Consider the following 20000-nt stretch of genomic DNA (forward strand, 5'->3'; position numbering starts at 1 on the left):
TCGTTTTTGATTCGCCTGTACTCTCCCGGGCCGGGGATTGTCCAGATGGTGATCCAGCTTTGGCTCCCTGTCATGGGAGTGTCGTGTGACCTGTCTCCCATGGGAGGAGGTACAAGTATCTTCTCATCTTCTGGGACCAACTGTCCCCAGGCCTAGCCCCATTCCAGCCCCCACGAGGCTCGTAGGGAGAAGCTAGGCCTCTGATCTGCCCTCTGCCCCGCCCCAGGAGGGTTCGTGGGAATGGCAGTCTTGAGAGCTGCAGGTGGTAGCAAGCTCTGGCTCTGGCACCTTCCCCGCCCTAAGAGGGCTCGTGGGAGTGGTGTGTCTTATCATTTCATAGTAAAAATAATTACATTATACATATTTAATTATGTTATTATTACAATTATTTCTTGCAATAGTATTATTATTGTTTTGTCTTATATATATATATATATATATATATATATATATATATATATATATATATATATATATATATATATATGGAATTCGCCAGAGCAGGCTAAATATACACAACCACTGATCTCTGGCTGAAGGAGACTTGAACCTACGAACCTTGGAACAAGGTACGCAGTGCCTTACCATTCTCACCACACTGTGTAGTAAGCATGGTAAGGCACTGCGTACTTTGTTCCAAGGTTGGTAGGTTAGAGTCTCCTTCAGCCAGAGATCAGAGTTTGTATATATATGTGTATATATATATGTCGTGCCGAATAGGCAGAACTTGCGATCTTGGCTTAAATAGCTTCGCTCATCTTGCCATATAGGACAAGCGAAAATTTGTGTATACAATAATTTCGCCAAAATCATTCTTAACCTAACGAAAAAAATATATTTTACTGTGTTTGTTTAATATTAAATTATTTTAAACAAATCTAAAATATGTTTAGTTGGGTTAGGCTAAAATAAATTGTTCTTGTTATTTATAATAAGGTTAGGTAAGTTTTCTAAGATTCTTTTGGTGCAAAATTATAAATTTTTACATCAACATTAATGAAAAAAATATAGCTTTAAACGTATAAGAGAAAATTTCAGAAAGGACTTAATTTTAAATAAGTTCTTGCTAATTGACCAGTTTTACATATTCGGCACGACATATATATATATATATATATATATATATATATATATATATATATATATATATATATATATATATATATATATATATATATATATATATATATATATATATATATATATATATATATAGACACAATTCTCAGGAAGAAATTGGAAGAGTTAAAGAGAATGAAACAACGAATAGGCAATCTGGACACCCACGATGCTTTGTACCTTCTCACAAAGTGCTTGAGTCTGCCCAGGTTGACATATTTCCTAAGATGTGCACCTTCATATGATAACCCTATACTGCACGAATATGACAGTATTCTGAGGCAGATTTTTACGAAAGTACTTAACCTTACTCTAAAAGACGGGCAGTGAAACCAAGCTACACTCCAGTCAGACTAGGAGGCACTGGTGTCCGCAAGTCATCACAGATTGCGTTACCTGCTTTTCTGTCCTCGTGTATTGCATCCAGAGGGCTTGTAGCAGCGATTCTCCCTGAACATCTTAGGGACAAGATTGGAGTCCAGGACCAAAAATTCATTGACGGAGCAATGATCTGGGATAATCTAACGGGCTCTGAAACCAGACCTGCTCCCCCCAACAACTACAAAAAATCGCACTGGGATGGTCCAGTAGTGGAAAATATAGCTTCAACAATGCTTCAGAGTGTGTCAGGGAAGGATAGAGCCCACCTCCAGGCAGTGAGAGCCCCTCATGCTGGGGACTTTCTGTTGGCTGCTCCCAACTCCAGCCTTGGCACACGCCTCGACACAGACCATCCGCATCGGTGTTGTCCTTCGACTTGCCGCCCCTATTCTCGCCGAACACAAGTGTATTTGTGGTAGTGAAGCAGCAGACCGATTCGGGTACCATGGTCTTGTGTGCCGTAAATCCGAGGGAAAGATTGCAAGACATGAGGAGGTTAATAACATTATCAAGAGGAGCCTCACAACAGCTGGATGCCCAGCAGTAAGGGAGCCACCCCAACTATGCAGATCTGATGGCAGCCAGAAGCGTCCAGATGGTATCACCCTTCAAGCCTGGACATATGGGAAGCAGGTGGTGTGGGACTATACATGTGCATCTACCTTGGCTGATACCTATCTCCAATACACCAGGGAGGAAGGAGGGGCAGCTGCCAGCTTCAGGGAGTCCAAAAAGTCTAGAAAATATGGAGAACTTGCCCATCATTATATGTTTGTTCCCATAGGCTCAGAGACCCTTGGCTCATGGGGAAAGAGTGCATCTAAATTCCTTAAGGAGCTGGGAAAAAGACTCATCAGGGTAACTAGGGACCCCAGGGCAGCGAGTTTTCTGTTCCAGCGGCTCAGTGCGGCTGTTCAAAGGGGTAATGCCTGCTGTATTTTGGGCACACGCCCCAGCTCTGAGGAGCTGGATGAGATTTTCGCCTTATAATCGGTGATACACACGTAACAACATGTACCTTATATGCCACCTTTATATCAACAATGTATCTCTTAAATCTTCTGTACCATATTATGTAATAAAATATTCCTATTGGTAAAAAAAAAAATATATGAAAAGATGGGGTGGTAGGGGAAGTGGAATATTCAAACGGCTTCAGGAAGAAATCCAAATATTCTTCCTTAAAGCCTTTTTATCCACTTCGAGGCTATGGGTCCCACAATTTACACCAGAGGTGGACCACATTATATATATATATATATATATATATATATATATATATATATATATATATATATATATATATATATATATATATATATATATATATATATATATATATATATATGTCATGCCGAATAGGTAAAACCGGTCAATTAGCAAGAGCTTATTTAAAATTAAGTCCTTTCTAAAAAAAAAAAAAAATTCTTATACGTTTAAAGAAGAGTTTGTTTTAATCCCTATGATAGGGATTAAAATATTCTTACTGTGCAGTCTTAGTGACTGTAGTGTAGTCGATAGGATTTAAACCCCATTAACCAACGAACCTTCATGGTATTCAATTTTCTTAATTGGAGTGATGAGAAAAATACCTGGAAGAATGATTAAGAAACACAGGTTTCCAAATTTGTAAAAGTTTACCCGAGAACTAGACCGTAATTCTGTTTCTTTGCAGTCAGTACGAAAAAGACAAAGCGCAATAGAATACACTATATTAACATAAAACTTTACATCGAATTTGCATGTTATTTCGTTTTCTTTACAAGGGTCGCAAATTCAGGAGAAAATTTAAGACTCTCATTTAATATGTAAGAAGTAGACCTGTATTAATATTTTTGTGTTGTGTTCTCATAGGACTTCGTTTTCTTTTCAGAAATTCCGGATCTGGAAGAAAGTGGGAAGACAGAGAAATAAATACTACAGAGAAGAAAGTCTTTCAGGAGGAGGAAAATATATTTAGTGGAATCTGGATGCTGCTTTCTCATATATATATATATATATATATATATATATATATATATATATATATTATGAAAAGAAAGTTACCTCGTGGAATGTTAGTGACCTTGAGGAAAGTTAGCTTCCATGCATCGACACCATGCCTAACCCTTCTAGGGTAAGGTAGGCGCCTGAGCCCGAGCCTTTAGCTCATAAGACTGTCATTCCCATTTGCCCCCTTGGGGCGGGGATGGCAGACTAGAGAGGCCTAGCTTGTGGCTAGGCCTGGGGACAGTTGGTCCCAAAGATGAGGAGGTACTTGTGCCTCCTCCCATGGGAGACTTAGGTCTCAGACACTCCCTAAAGAGGGAGCCAAGGCCGGGCCACCACTTGGAAAAGGCCCGGGCCGGGAGAATACCGGCTAATCTTTAACTAACTAACTAACTAGCTTCCATGTGACTAGATAATATCCTTGTGGAAAGATAATAGCTTTGTGGAAAGCTAGAAAGCGTAACTGCACGTGGAAAGACTGCCTAAAAATACTAAAAATATATAAAATTCTAATGTGTAGAAAGACAGTAATCTAGTGGAAAGATGTTAAACTATATGTGAAAAAAAGAGATGCTAAACTTTGTGGAACTAAACCACAACAAAAGATATTAAAATATGTGGGGAAAAAAATGCTAATTCTAGTGTAAAGAGAAAGATAATAAACCATATGGATACTAAACCGTAGGGAAAGATAATAAACCCTGTAACAAATTACAAAAATCATGTGAAAAGATACTTTACAGTGAGGAAAATATCATGATTAATAAACATTTATTTCGGTACATGTTTTGATAAATATTACAAAAGAGTTGGAATTATTTTCACAGCGACGGAACTCTTCAAGAAGCTCTATATGACTGTTCTAGAGCTCTGCTTAATTATCGCTCTAAACAGAGTTTTATTAACTTGACAAAGCTTTACTTGACATTAATAATAATAACAATAATAATAATAATAATTAAAATAATAATAATAAAAATATAATAATAATAATAATAATAATAATAATAATAATAATAATAATAATAATAATAATAATAATAATAATAATAATGATAATAATAATTAAAATAATAATAATAAAAATAAAAATATAATAATAATAATAATAATAATAATAATAATAATAATAATAATAATAATTATAATAATAATTAAAATAATAAAAATAAAAATATAATAATAATAATAATAATAATAATAATAATAATAATAATAATAATAATAATAATAATAATATTAATAATAATAATAATAATAATATTAAAATAAATATTAAAATAATAATAATAAAAATAAAAATATAATAATAATAATAATAATTATCATAATAATAATAATCATAACAATAAAAATATAATAATAGTAATAATAATAATATACTAATAATAATAATGCTGATTATGATAACAGACTTCTTTCATATAAACTAAGTAAATAGAGCGATAAAATAAGAGATAATTGTTCAAAGTCTGTACTCTCTGTCCCATTAATTATGGAACTTACTACGTTCATATTATAAAAAATAGCCCCAAAAAAATCGGGTTGAATATAATTAAACGCAGGTTTTTCTAAATATATATAAAAAAAATCACTGGTCTGTCATCAATAAACTAAACACACATTGTTTTTTATACGATACAATATTACTGTTATATTTTTGTGACAATAGGCACCAAAATTTTGACAGAATTTTGACGCCATTACGAATGTTACTAAAAGTGTTAGTTTTGCCGTTTTAATTTTAAATGCATCTATATTCTCGAATTCTGTTTTTAATGCTAAAACATAATTTCTTTTATACCTAAACAGTCACTGTGAATAAATATGGTTTTTAAGGACTGTTGAAAACCCAATCTTAGTCTTCGCGTTGTATAAATATACCAGATGAATGAAATCTAAAATGAGAATTTCGTCATAGTGAAATTACTAAATGGTTTGAATTTTTAGTTAATTACTACCTTTTTTTACAATTGCACGTGTAATAAAAAAAAATACGTATGTTAAGAGGCTGTGATATCTTCTACGACTCACAGATGACAATTTCTGACATGGAGAGAGAGGAAAGTAATAATCCATAATCAGTGCAAATTATAATTCAAGAGCAGTGAATATTATTAACTAGCAACAGTGTGAATTAATGAAGATTAATACTTCAAATTATAGGCGAGCAACATTAATAATTAATAACAAGCAGCAGTGAAAATTATAGTCCACCAACAGAACATATTATTTATCCACAAGAGTGAGAATTATAGTTCGACAATAGCGTTAGTTATAGTGCGGCAACAGATCGAATATGTTTAGCAAGAGAGCAAATAATTTATAAGCAATAGTGTAAATTATACATCTGCAACGGTGCTAATTATGGAACAGCCATTGTGCAAATTATAGAACAGCAACAGTATGATTTATGGACCAGCAACAGTGCAAATTATCGAACAGCAATAGTGCAATTAAGAGACCAGCCACAGTGCAAATTCTAGACCAGCAACAGGGTGATTAATGAACCAGCAACAGTGCGAATGAATTATAGAACAGGAAAAGTGCTAATTATACACTAGAAACAGGACGAATTAATAAAGAGTGAATCGTATGAAAAGGCATAATGATCGGCTGTTAATATGTACGTTTACTGAGGCAGGAGCGTCAATTTTTGAAAGGTTGAAGACTTCGATGAAGTTGTGCAGCAGAGAACCGAATTCTGAACACAAGTTGGCTGTGACGGAAGTGGGAAACTCAGGACTTGTCTCGACTTTGGCAAGGCAGAGAGTTGCCTCAAATGAGCAAGGTTTGAAATGGAAGGAAGATGCTAAATCCTCCCTTGCTTCGCGTGTCGACGATGCGAATTCTGATCACAACTCTGCTATGACTGGAGACCGCAAACCCGGGAGGATACGAGAGGGTTTCAGAAGAGAGGAAAGTTGGCCCACAGGAGAAAGACCTGAAACGGGAGGTACGTGATGAAGAACTCTGTACGTACACGTCAAACTTGATGCACCTTTCCCGTGCGTCTGAGAGCCCAGCAAGTTCAAAACTTTCTTACCACGATGGAGGAGCGTGTCGAGACGTGGGTATAAATGACCCTAACTTGAGTTTCCCGTTTACTAACTTGGCGAGTCACGGAGAAAACTTGGGCCTCTCCGTGCCGACTGAAGTTAGAATGGACTCAGGGAATGAGAATGACGTATTGACAGTCATCGGAGACTGTGTATCTCATCCAGACGTCATCGTTCCTCGCGTAAATGAAACCTTGCCAAGCTACTCTGAAGATACAATGAAAAGTTCCCGAGATTGGGCCTTGTATTACTGTTCATTGGTGACTAAGGAAAACACTGCAGCTGCTAGGAAAGGAACACAACAGCACCAAGCGACGCTAAATCAGAGCCAGGACATCTTCCCCACACCCGTGACTGAGAGTCGCTGGAGAGTCAACGCCAGGAAAGAAATTGTTCAGTGTTATTGTGGAAATCCTGAGTCTGAGAAATATGGAGACCTGAAGGTAGTGCAGGAGCAAAATCCAGAGAGTTTGCTACTTCTTCGGGACTCGTGTAGCGAGACTAGAGAAAACCGGCTCTGTAGAGCCTCCAGCCAGACCACTCACTCAGACCACGATCATTCATGGAGAGCTCCACACCAGACCACTCACATAGACCACAGCTCACTCCAGCGACCTACCAGCAGCCAGCAGAGTGGTGAGCAGCGTTCTACACCCCACTCAGACTACCAGCCCACCAGACATCGTCTGTGTGGTGGGCAGCTTAGGACAGTCCACAGCCCCTCTCAATCTACTTCCGAAAGTCACTCAGTGACCCCGTGGGGCAGATGTAGGGACACGGGGCCATCGTGGGCACTGTGGGTACTGCCTCTGCTCCTACTGCCCACTGTCGTACTGGCAGACACCGGTAAGTAAACTATGAAACTAGAGTCACTGTCCTTTCCAGTCTTTTTTAAAGTTAAAAATCTTCAACAGCCAACGCCATTAGCAGCTGTGGTGTGTAAGTGAACTACTGTGTGTGTAAAATCCTGTGTACATGAGGTAATGTGTACCTGAAGTGTTGTATACATAAAGTTGTGTGTGCGTAAAGTTTTATATATGCGAAGTGCTATAAACATGAATCTTTTGAAAGACGTTCCCTCAAGGGAGGTTCCTTGATGCTGGTGTGGGGCTCTTGATATAAGAAATTGGACCTGTGCTCTTCTTCCTTGGACCAAACCTGAATACCTTACGTTCCCCTAGGCGCTGCGTGGGTTTTGAGCTCCCCCATGAATTTTCTTCTTTTGAAAGACGTGAAAAACACTATTTGCTCTTCTGTTCATGCGAATACACACACACACACACACACACATACCACACACACGCACACACACACACACACACACACACACACACACACACACACACACACACACATACCACACACACGCACACACACACACACACACACACACACACACACACACACACACACACACACACACACACACACACACACACACGCACACACACACACACACACACACACACACACACACACATACACACACACACACACGCACACACACAAACACACACACACACACACACACGCACACACACACATACACACACACACACACACACACACACCCACACACACACACACACACACACACACACACACACACACACACACACACACACACAGTTCCTCACAAGAGATTAGTGCAGAAGCTAAAGGATCAGGCGCATATAACAGGAAGGGCACTACAATGGATCAGAGAATACCTGACAGGGAGGCAACAGCGAGTCATGGTACGTAATGATGTATCACAGTGGGCACCTGTGACGAGCGGGGTCCCACAGGGGTCGGTCCTAGGACCAGTGCTATTTTTGGTATATGTGAACGACATGATGGAAGGGTTAGACTCAGAAGTGTCCCTGTTTGCAGATGATGTGAAGTTAATGAGGAGAATTAAATCAGATAAGGATCAGGCAGGACTTCAAAGAGACCTGGACAGACTGGACACCTGGTCCAGCAACTGGCTTCTCGAATTTAACCCCGCCAAATGCGAAGTCATGAAGATAGGGAAAGGGCACAGAAGACCGCAGACGGAGTATAGGCTAGGTGGCCAAAGACTGCAAACCTCGCTCAAGGAGAAAAATCTTGGGGTGAATATAACACCGAGCATGTCTCCGGAAGCACACATCAACCAGATAACTGCTGCAGCATATGGGCGCCTGGCAAACCTGAGAAGAGCGTTCCGATACCTTAGCAAGGTATCGTTCAAGACACAGTACACCATGTACGTCAGGCCCATACTGGAATATGCAGCACCTGTTTGGAACCCTCTCTTGATCAAGCACGTCAAGAAATTAGAGAAAGTGCAAAGGTTTGCGACAAGGTTAGTTCCAGAGCTAAGGGAAATGTCCTATGAAGAAAGGTTGAGGGAAATCGGCCTGACGACACTGGAGGACAGGAGGGTCAGGGGAGACATGATAACGACATATAAAATACTGCGCGGAATAGACAAGGTAGACAAAGACAGGATGTTCCAGGGAGGGGACACAGAAAGAAGAGGTCACAATTGGAAGTTGAAGACTCAGATAAGTCAAAGAGATGTTAGGAAGTATTTCTTCAGTCATAGAGTTGTCAGGCAGTGGAATAGCCTAGAAAGTGACGTAGTGGAGGCGGAAACCATACATAGTTTTAAGACGAGGTTTGATAAAGCTCATGGAGCAGGGAGAGAGAGGACCCAGTAGCAACCAGTGAAGTGGCGGGGCCAGGAGCTAAGACTCGACCCCTGCAACCTGAAATAGGTGAGTACACACACACACACACACACACACATACGGGCGCCTGGTAAACCTGAGAATAGCGTTCCAATACCTTAATAAGGAATCGTTCAAGACACTGTACACTGTGTATGTTAGGCCTTTACTGGAGTATGCAGCACCAGTCTGGAACCCACACCTGGTCAAGCACGTCAAGAAGTTAGAGAAAGTACAAAGGTTTGCAACAAGGCTAGTTCCAGAGCTCAGGGGAATTTCGTACGAGGAAAGGTTAAGGGAAATCGGACTGACGACACTGGAGGACAAAAGGGTCGGGGAGACATGATAACGACATACAAGATACTGCGAGGAATAGACAAGGTAGACAGAGACAGGATGCTCCAGAGAGGGGACACAGAAACAAGGGGTCACAATTGGAAGCTGAAAACTCAGACGAGTCACAGGGACGTTAGGAAGTATTTCTTCAGTCATAGAGTCGTCAGGAAGTGGAATAGCCTAGCAAGTGAAGTAGTGGAGGCAGGAACCATACATAGTTTTAAGAAGAGGTATGACAAAGCTCAAGAAGCAGAGAGGGAGAGGACCTAGCAGCGATCAGTGAAGAGGCGGGGCCAGGAGCTGAGTCTCGACCCCTGCAACCACAATTAGGTGAGTACAATTAAGTGAGTACTCACACACACACACACACACACATCTTTCCATCGGGATATCAGATCCTGAGGAAAGACGAGGGAACATAGGGGGTGGAGGAAGGAGAACAACATAAATGGCATCTCAGGGCCTACATCTCAAGTGCTTCGTCCAGCTCTCCTGCGGTAGGCCTTGTGCCCAGAATGCTACAGGCACTTCCTCTCTGGGTCGTAACACTGAGTCTCTGAAAGAGGAAGCTGGCCGCTCTGGAGTCTTTGGTTTCTCTTATGAGGTCTTCACCTAACTCATAGAAATTTTAGGGCACACTTTCCCCACGCTCCAAGGGTTTCCGAAGTTATAGCATGGAGCCAGTCCCATGTATTTTTTGATCTGGAATTAGGAGGAGCTACAATGAAATCTCCTGAATGTGGTGCCCTAAACGTTAGGAGACGTGATCTCCACTTTCCTGATGCGTTGTTGTGCATTGTGTTGGCGACTTTTTCCACGATCAGTTTGTCCCAGTGGGACTGTTTATTTTCTGTGGGAGGCGCTGGTCTACTTAAAGAGTCTGCACGGCTGTCCCACTACGTGGTTGCTTCGAGGAACTTGGGTCTTGAGCTCCTACAGCATCTCTCAAGCGTTCGGGAACAATCTCCCCTACTAGTTCACAGGAAGCCACACACGAGACAAACGAAGGTAATGCTACCTGCGCTGCCTTGCGCAACCCTGTACCTCCCAATCGCAGTGGAACAGTTGCCTGATCCTATTGGTAATCTTCCAGTGACTGATTCAGTACCTTCCTAAAGATAGATCTCATATTCACTGAGTGTTAGGTTGTCGAAGTGCTCAACTGAAGAAGTTAGTATTGGCAGAGTTAGTTGCGAAGAGATACAGGGCGTCATTTATACAAATAAATAAATAAATATATATATATATATATATATATATATATATATATATATATATATATATATATATATATATATATATATATATATATACATATGTGCAATAAGATCACAGTAAACAGGTGATTTCAAAATATGCAAAACAACCACTCTGAAAGAATAGAGAAATTCCAAGCGCTTTCGTGACTACTCACATTATCAAGGAACTATGTGAGTAGTCACGAAAGCGCCTGGAATTTCTCTATTCTTTCAGAGTGGTTGTTTTGCATATATACATATACATATATATATATACATATATATATATATACATATACATATATATATATATATATATACATATATATATACATATATATTTATATACATATATATATACATATATATATATATATATATATATATATATATATATATATATATATATATATATATATATATATATATACATATATATATATATATATATATATATATATATATATATATATATATATATATATATATATATATATATATATATATATACATATATATATATGTATATATATACATCTAGAAATACAATTACCTGAGAGTTAGAGTTACCACACTTAGTTTACAGTTCCATCTAAACATTTTAAAAGAGCTCTCACCTACACTCTCCTTGATTAATAAAAATTACTTACTGCATCACCAAATCATTTTTGTCGTAATTAATATCACAAAGAACAGTAGCAAAAAAAAAATATATATATACCATTAGCATAGTCGGTAGAACGGCATGCACGTAAATTTTTCCCTCTGCTTCGATTCCCTGTAATACATGAAAAATGTAACTGTAACAATTTTTTGCTTTTCTATGTTAATATATATAACTGAGATTTCACAATAACGGTACAGTGCACACACTCCAGTACAGTGCACAAAACTCTGGTACAGTGCCCACAACTCTGGTACAGTGCACACAACTCTGGTACAGTGCACACAACTCTGGTACAGTGCACACAACTCTGGTACAGGGCACACACTCCAATACAGTGCACAAAACTCTGGTACAGTGCACACAACTCTGGTACAGTGCACACAACTCTGGTACAGTGCACACAACTCTGGTACAGTGCACACAACTCTGGTACAGGGCACACACTCCAGTACAGTGCACAAAACTCTGGTACAGTGCACACAACTCTGGTACAGTGCACACAACTCTGGTACAGTGCACACAACTCTGGTACAGTGCACACAACTCTGGTACAGGGCACACACTCCAATACAGTGCACAAAACTCTGGTACAGTGCACACAACTCTGGTACAGGGCACACACTCCAGTACAGTGCACACAACTCTGGTACAGGGCACACACTCCAGTACAGTGCACACAACTCTGGTACAGGGCACACACTCCAGTACAGTGCACACAACTCTGGTACATGGCACACACTCTAGTACAGTGCACACAACTCTGGTACAGGGCACACACTCTAGTACAGTGCACACAACTCTGGTACAGGGCACACACTCCAGTACAGTGCACACAACTCTGGTACAGGGCACACATTCTAGTACAGTGCACACAACTCTGGTACAGGGCACACACTCCAGTACAGTGCACACAACTCTGGTACAGGGCACACACTCCAGTACAGTGCACACAACTCTGGTACAGGGCACACACTCCAGTACAGTGCACACAACTCTGGTACAGGGCACACACTCTAGTACAGTGCACACAACTCTGGTACAGTGCACACACTCCAGTACAGTGCACACAACTCTGGTACAGGGCACACACTCCAGTACAGTGCACACAACTCTGTTACAGGGCACACACTCTAGTACAGTGCACACAACTCTGGTACAGGGCACACACTCTAGTACAGTGCACACAACTCTGGTACAGGGCACACACTCTAGTACAGTGCACACAACTCTGGTACAGGGCACACACTCTAGTACAGTGCACACAACTCTGGTACAGGGCACACACTCTAGTACAGTGCACACAACTCTGGTACAGGGCACACATTCTAGTACAGTGCACACAACTCTGGTACAGGGCACACACTCCAGTACAGTGCACACAACTCTGGTACAGGGCACACACTCCAGTACAGTGCACACAACTCTGGTACAGGGCACACACTCTAGTACAGTGCACACAACTCTGGTACAGGGCACACACTCCAGTACAGTGCACACAACTCTGGTGCAGGGCACACACTCCAGTACAGTGCACACAACTCTGGTACAGGGCACACACTCCAGTACAGTGCACACAACTCTGGTACAGTGCACACACTCCAGTACAGTGCACACAACTCTGGTACAGTGCACACACTCCAGTACAGTGCACACAACTCTGGTACAGGGCACACACTCCAGTACAGTGCACACAGCTCTGGTACAGTGCACACTCTCCAGTACAGTGCACACAACTCTGGTACAGGGCACACACTCCAGTACAGTGCACACAACTCTGGTACAGGGCACACACTCCAGTACAGTGCACACAACTCTGGTACAGTGCACACACTCCAGTACAGTGCACACAACTCTGGTACAGTGCACACACTCGAGTACAGTGCACACAACTCTGGTACAGTGCACACACTCCAGTACAGTGCACAACTCTGGTACAGGGCACACACTCTAGTACAGTGCACACAACTCTGGTACAGGGCACACACTCCAGTACAGTGCACACAACTCTGGTACAGGGCACACACTCCAGTACAGTGCACACAACTCTGGTACAGGGCACACACTCCAGTACAGTGCACACAACTCTGGTACAGGGCACACACTCCAGTACAGTGCACACAACTCTGGTACAGGGCACACACTCCAGTACTGGGTACACAACCCCTGGACTGGATACACTGCTCCGGTACAGGGCACACACTCCACTACTATGTACACAACCCTGATTCAGGGCACACACCCCAGTAATGGGTACACAGCCCTGGTACAGGGCACACGCCCCAGTACTGGGTACACAAATCGTGTACAGTGTACTCACCCTAGTACTGGGTAAACAGCCCTGTACAGGGTACACACCCAAATACTTGGCACACAACCTCCGTACTGGGCACACACCCAAATACCTGGCACACAACGTCCGTACTGGGCACACAATCTCAGTACTGGGTACACACTCCAGTACTGGGTACACACTCCAGTACTGGGTACACACCCTAGTGTTACCACTCTTCTAGGTTCTCCGTGATTGCTGAAGTTAAATCTTTGTCAGACTTACTGGGTGTCAATAACAGGCCAATGACTGATCTTTGTCAGACTTACTGGGTGTCAATAACAGGCCAATGACTGATCTTTGTCAGACTTACTGGGTGTCAATAACAGGCCAATGACTGATCTTTGTCAGACTTACTGGGTGTCAATAACAGGCCAATGACTGATCATTGTCAGACTTCCTGAGTGCTGAGGCCTGTTACTCTCAGACTTGATCCGTTATTTTTACCCTGTTAATTAAAAGGGACATCGTATCATGATTTGCATAGCCAAATGCTGGTGTATGAGATTCATTAATTTCAACATTATTTAATTTATTCAGATACGTGAAAGCACTCACACTCATGTGACATAATTACTAGCAACATTATGCATCAATATTTTCCTCTGGATATATGGTTATTATGAGGAAGTTATATTATGAGGAAGTTATATTATGAGGAAGTTATATTATGAGGAAGTTATGTAACATGTGTCTGATTCACAGAATTTTGTTTTTCTTTGTTTTCAAAATTCTGAAGAAAAATTGATAAACAAATAATTATTAAAAATGGTAAAGAAGCAGATAGATCTGTAGTAATATTTCTCTCATAGAATTTAATAATTTTTTAAATTATATAAAACACGTCAGAAGAAATTTATAAAAAATCCATTGTTTGTTTTCCTTGTGTTTCCAGATTCTTCCTGTTTCTCAATAGCAATTTTTTCCATTTATTAATTTCACATTACTGGGAGATTACGAAAGATACTTTTTAGTATTAATATACTATTTTATTGTTATTATGATACGTTCAGACGCACGTTATCATAAAACTAATAGAATTTTAATTATGCCAAAGTGTCATGTATCCGCTTACATAATACATTCTGGGAGATGACGACAGATGCTCCAGCCTCCAACATCTCGCATCTGTCACTTGCACACTAATCATCACTCATTTACCATAAATTTTCAAAGTGTTCTTCGTCGTTATTAAAAATATTCTGAGGAAAATAATTGGCAATGGAATAATAAACGTGATTTTAGGTAAATGTATGTGGTTGTGGGAAAATCTGAGCGAGTTTGGGGAAAATGTTGATCACAACAGAAATATATAAACGACATTGGGAAACGTGGGAAAATACTGGTAACTGTGGGGAAAATATTGGTAACTGTGGGAAAAATATTGGTAACTGTGAGAAAATATTAGTAACTGTGAGAAAATATTGGTAAATGTGGGAAAATATTGGTAACTGTGGGAAAATATTGGTAACTGTGGGAAAATATTAGTAACTGTGAGAAAATATTGGTAAATGTGGGAAAATATTGGTAACTGTGAGAAAATATTAGTAACTGTGAGAAAATATTGGTAAATGTGGGAAAATATTGGTAACTGTGAGAAAATATTGGTAAATGTGGGAAAATATTGGTAACTGTGGGAAAATATTAGTAACCGAGGAAAAATCTGGGTAATCATGGGAGAGTACACGCAGCTGTGAGGAAATAAGGGTGGTGGTGATGGTGGTAAAGTAAAGGGGACTGTGGGAATATATGGGTGATCGTGAGAAAGTATACGTAACAGTGAAAACATGGGCGATCGTGGGACACCAAACGTGAACGTTATAAAATGTTGCTGAGCGTGGGAAAGTGTGGGATGATGTAAGAGGCACATTTTCTGAAAAAAAAAAATATGAATTATTCTTGGAAATTCCTGATAGTATAGAGAGAAATAGATAAAAAAAATATTCCAGAATATATCCATATATATGGAACACGGCTCTAATACTTCCTTTGTATAGCCCTAAAAATGGACGAAAAATTTTGTGATATTACCAAAAAAAATGTGTATATAAATATTTTTTTTAATCCCTTCCCCTCGCTAAGCCTCGCAACGCTGCCTCAAAATACTGATATTGACACAATGCATTACTGCTGCTTGTTGCGTGTATGTGTGTACTAGCGGTGTGACTCCCTCTTTTTATCACAAGGCTCTGTTTACATACACACACACACACACACACACACACACACACACACACACACACACACACACACGCACACACACACACACACACACACACACACACACACACACACACACACACACACACACACACACACACACACACACACACACACACACACACACACACATATATATATATATATATATATATATATATATATATATATATATATATATATATATATATATATATATATATATATATATATATATATATTATTGTAACCACGAGCGAGTGGTATTGATCAATAACAACACTGCGACTAGCCAAGGATTCGAACTCATGTTGTTTTCGACCGCCTCATGGTGAGCGAAAAACCACATGATGCACCAACCCACAGGACCACCAAATCCTACAAGAATAACTCACCCAACAAAATACAATAGGGAGTAGAACAACATAGATAACATCTCAGAGCTATATCTCGAATACTTCGTCCAGCTCCCCGGCGGTGGGCCGCGTGCCCAGAATGCTGCAGGCATTTCCCCTCTGGATGGCAACACTGAGTCTCTGAAAGAGGAAGCTGGCCGCCCTGCCATCCTTGGTTTCTGTGATGAGTTTTTCACCCAGCTCATTGAGGAACTTTAAAGCACACTTGCCCCATGCTCCTAGGGTCTCCGACCCTACTGGAATGAAGTTATAGCAAGGGGCAAGGTCTTCATATTTGCGGGTCTTCTTGGTCTCCCTGTAGCTAGCAGCTCCACCCCCTTCAACTTCGGAGTATGACAAGTAGGGGGGCGGAGAGGGGTTGAGAGGGGTGGAGAGGGAGGAGAGGGGTGCAGGAGAGCGTAGGCCTATATATATATATATATATATATATATATATATATATATATATATATATATATATATATATATATATATATATATATATATATATATATATATATATATGTCGTGCCGAATATGTAAAACTGGTCAATTAGCAAGAACTCGTTTAAAATTAAGTCCTTTCTAAAATTTTCTCTTATACGTTTAAAGATATATTTATTTCATTAATGTTAATGTAAAAATTTATAATTTTGCATCAAAAGAATCTTAGAAAACTTACCTAACCTTATTATAACAAGAACAATTTATTTTAGCCTAACCCAACTAAATATATTTTAGATTTGTTTACAATAATTTAATACTAAACAAACACAGTGAAATATATTTTTTCGTTAGGTTGAGAATGATTTTGGCGAAATTATTGCATATACAAATTTTCACTTGTCCTATATGGCAAGATGAGCGTTGCTATTTAAGACAAGATCGCAAGTTCTGCCTATTCGGCACGACATATATATATATATATATATATATATATATATATATATATATATATATATATATATATATATATATATATATATATATATATATATATATATATAAAAATATATATATATATATATATATATATATATATATAAATATATATATATATATATATATATATATATATATATATATATATATATATATATATATATATATATATATATATTTCTACTTTACGATAAATTTAATACAGTTGGCTAGATTATTGAGGTTTATTACGGAGAACCTAACATCAACATAAATATATCATAGACATTAAATATAATTAGTGTTTATGAGATCAATTTTCTGCAATATATTAGCCTAGTTTGCAACATTCCACCAAACGATTGCACAAAACTGTTGGTAGTGGATTTCCCATCTCCATTGCAAACTTTGAAGCAAAATGTTTGTAACTGAGAATAAATACAGAGTTTTCAATAAACTGTTTTATCAGTGTTATATTGGTTTTACTTGGAAAACTTTTATAATTGGGCCAATGATTTCGAACAAGAAATTTTTTATTATACACTTTAGGTAGGTTAAACAAACAATATTCCTTTAGTTGTTTAAGTTTTGTTTTGTTTGTTATTAAAAAACTGTTATTGCTCCTTTTGTTGTTCTTGCTAAGAAACACTAACAAGAAAAGTAGCGTCAGCGGTGGCAACCGCAGGCAAACGTTTGAAACAGCAGCATCAGCAGCAGAGGTAAGGAAACTTGAGAGGAGAGCAGCATCGACAGCATCAACATCAGAAGTAACCGCAGCAGCAGAAGGCAAACCTGGGAGAGGTAGCATCACCAGCAGCAGCAACAGCAGCAGTAGCAGGCAAACTTGGGGAAAGTAGCATCAGCAGCATCAGCAGCATCAGCAGTATCAGCAGCATCACCAGCATCAGCAGTATCAGCAGCATCAGCAGCATCACCAGCATCAGCAGTATCAGCAGACTCCAGCTCAGACCTTCAACTTTCACAGGAAAAATAACGTGAAGAGACGACTGTGTGAAGGTGGCGGTGATGGAGGAGCTACTGGAGGACAAGGAGAAGATGGAGAAGGAGAAGGAACAGGAAGACTAGGAGAGGAGGAGGAGAAAGAACAGGAAGATAAAGGAAAAGATTGAGGAGGAGAGGGAACAGGAAGTCAAGGAAAAGATGAAGGAGAATAGGGAGCAGAAAGACAAGGATAAGATGGAGGAGGAGACAAGGGAACAGAATGACAAGGAAAAATGGAGGAGGAGAGGGAACAGAAAGACAAAGAAGAAAAGGAGGAGAAGAGGGAATAAGAAGTCAGGGAAATGATGAAGGAGGAGAGAGAGCAAGAAGGTAAGGAAAAGATGGAAAAGGAGGTCAAATGGAAGAAGGAGGTTGAGGATGAGGAGTAGTAAATAGAAAGAGCAAACGCGAGACTGAATAAGTGATACACGAATGAGATGAATGAAGAGGAGGAGGAGGAGGAGGGAAAATAATAAGAAGAAATGACAAACAGCAAAGACGGAAGAGGCAACATGAGGAATGTCCCAAAGGAGTACCGTCTTTTATTGACTATTATCCTTATTACTCATTACTTAAGAAGAGGAACTAAGAGCTCATGATATGTATCGTTGTTGGCATTAATGTAATTGTCTGTAGCAGCTAGTGTTAATGTAATTGTTTGTCGTAGCTGGTGTTAATATAATTGTTTGTTGTAGCTTGTGTGAATATAGTTGTTTTTCGTAGATGGTGTTATTATAATTGCTTATAGTAGTTCGTGATAATAAAACTGTTTGTCATAGCTAGCGTTAAAATAATTGTTTATCATAGAATAGTTTTGATATAATATATATATATATATATATATATATATATATATATATATATATATATATATATATATATATATATATATATAAAGAGGTCTTTGTGGCATTTATGGATTTGGAAAAGGCGTATGACAGGGTGGATAGGGGGGCAATGTGGCAGATGTTGCAAGTGTATGGTGTAGGAGGTAGGTTACTGAAAGCAGTGAAGAGTTTTTACGAGGATAGTGAGGCTCAAGTTAGAGTATGTAGGAAAGAGGAAAATTTTTTCCCAGTAAAAGTAGGCCTTAGACAAGGATGTGTGATGTCACCGTGGTTGTTTAATATATTTATAGATGGGGTTGTAAGAGAAGTAAATGCGAGGGTCTTGGCAAGAGGCGTGGAGTTAAAAGATAAAGAATCACACACAAAGTGGGAGTTGTCACAGCTGCTCTTTGCTGATGACACTGTGCTCTTGGGAGATTCTGAAGAGAAGTTGCAGAGATTGGTGGATGAATTTGGTAGGGTGTGCAAAAGAAGAAAATTAAAGGTGAATACAGGAAAGAGTAAGGTTATGAGGATAACAAAAAGATTAGGTGATGAAAGATTGAATATCAGATTGGAGGGAGAGAGTATGGAGGAGGTGAACGTATTCAGATATTTGGGAGTGGACGTGTCAGCGGATGGGTCTATGAAAGATGAGGTGAATCATAGAATTGATGAGGGAAAAAGAGTGAGTGGTGCACTTAGGAGTCTGTGGAGACAAAGAACTTTGTCCTTGGAGGCAAAGAGGGGAATGTATGAGAGTATAGTTTTACCAACGCTCTTATATGGGTGTGAAGCGTGGGTGATGAATGTTGCAGCGAGGAGAAGGCTGGAGGCAGTGGAGA

General features: G+C 39.4%; 1 protein-coding gene across 1 annotated transcript in view; it reads left to right on the plus strand.

The window, feature by feature from the left end:
- Window positions 1-4912: 4912 nt before the first annotated feature.
- The window catches only part of LOC128692865 (uncharacterized), a 194851-nt gene continuing 179763 nt past the window's right edge, over window positions 4913-20000 (plus strand). Inside the window, exon 1 of the mRNA XM_070091949.1 lies at window positions 4913-7394. Within this exon, the coding sequence (XP_069948050.1) occupies window positions 6485-7394 (910 nt within the window). The 5' untranslated portion in view covers window positions 4913-6484. The remainder of the gene's footprint in view (window positions 7395-20000) is intronic.

This window comes from Cherax quadricarinatus, chromosome 38, assembly GCF_038502225.1.
Source record: "Cherax quadricarinatus isolate ZL_2023a chromosome 38, ASM3850222v1, whole genome shotgun sequence".
Taxonomy (NCBI): Eukaryota; Metazoa; Arthropoda; class Malacostraca; order Decapoda; family Parastacidae; genus Cherax; species Cherax quadricarinatus.